This window comes from Morus notabilis, unplaced genomic scaffold (genome assembly GCF_000414095.1).
Source record: "Morus notabilis unplaced genomic scaffold, ASM41409v2 C11325224, whole genome shotgun sequence".
Classification (NCBI taxonomy): domain Eukaryota; kingdom Viridiplantae; phylum Streptophyta; class Magnoliopsida; order Rosales; family Moraceae; genus Morus; species Morus notabilis.
In genome coordinates this window covers 1-835 of record NW_010385264.1, presented here as the reverse complement: position 1 = coordinate 835, position 835 = coordinate 1, and the positions used below count along the sequence as shown (strand labels likewise).

Here is an 835-nt window from a genome sequence, read left to right as displayed (position 1 = left end):
AATGGAAATTTCTTATGTCCTGAGATTAACTATTTAGTTGGCCATGTAGATTTTGTAGGATTTAAATCACTAGGATTGATATCACTCTCTACTCTATCATACAGTTTCTTTAGTGCCGCAGTCATATTGCCTTGTCAGTTTTGTCGAATTTAACCGACTTTTTTGACTTCAGAAAACAAAATTTACAAATATTTCTGACATATATGCTAAAGTACTCTCATTGAAGTTCAAGTGAGATTCGTGCATTTTCGTACCTCTATTCCAGCTTTCTGTCATTCCTCTAAGTAGATGCCATATAAATATAATGTATTTGGTTTATGGTATCCTGAACTAACATATTATTATTGGTTCCACTTATGCTTGATTGTTGAATAATGAGTGGGGTAAAGACTGTCCTTGTGGAGCCTACTAGTGGCAACACCGGAATCGGGATGGCATCCGTTGCAGCAGTCAAGGGTTACAGGGTTAAACTCACCATGCCATCTTCTTACAGCATCGAGAGAAGAATTGTGCTCCTTGCTTTTGGAGCTGAGGTTTACTTGACGGACCCTGCCAAGGGCTTTAAGGGGGTTTATGATAAGGCCTTGGAGCTGTTAAACGACACACCTAACAGTTATATGCTTCAGCAGTTTGACAATCCTGCCAATCCACAGGTACTATGTAGTGACAGCGCATCTCCGATGTTGCCATATGGTTAGATTATAGATTGTGTTATTGTTGTTTTTGCAGATACATTATGACACGACTGGCCCAGAAATTTGGAGAGATTCTGAAGGAAAAGTTGATGCCCTGGTTGCAGGAATAGGGACTGGGGGTACAATATCTGGTGTAGGGA

General features: G+C 40.0%; 1 protein-coding gene across 1 annotated transcript; it reads left to right on the top strand.

Moving 5' to 3' along the window:
• Nucleotides 1-375: 375 nt before the first annotated feature.
• On the top strand, nucleotides 376-831 carry LOC112094907 (putative inactive cysteine synthase 2; the record flags this gene model as incomplete). The annotated part of the gene is made up of 2 exons (XM_024176611.1): nucleotides 376-653; nucleotides 730-831. Coding segments are annotated over exons 1-2 (324 nt in total), but the record flags the coding sequence as incomplete, so codon positions are not given.
• Between the last annotated feature and the right edge of the window lie 4 nt (nucleotides 832-835).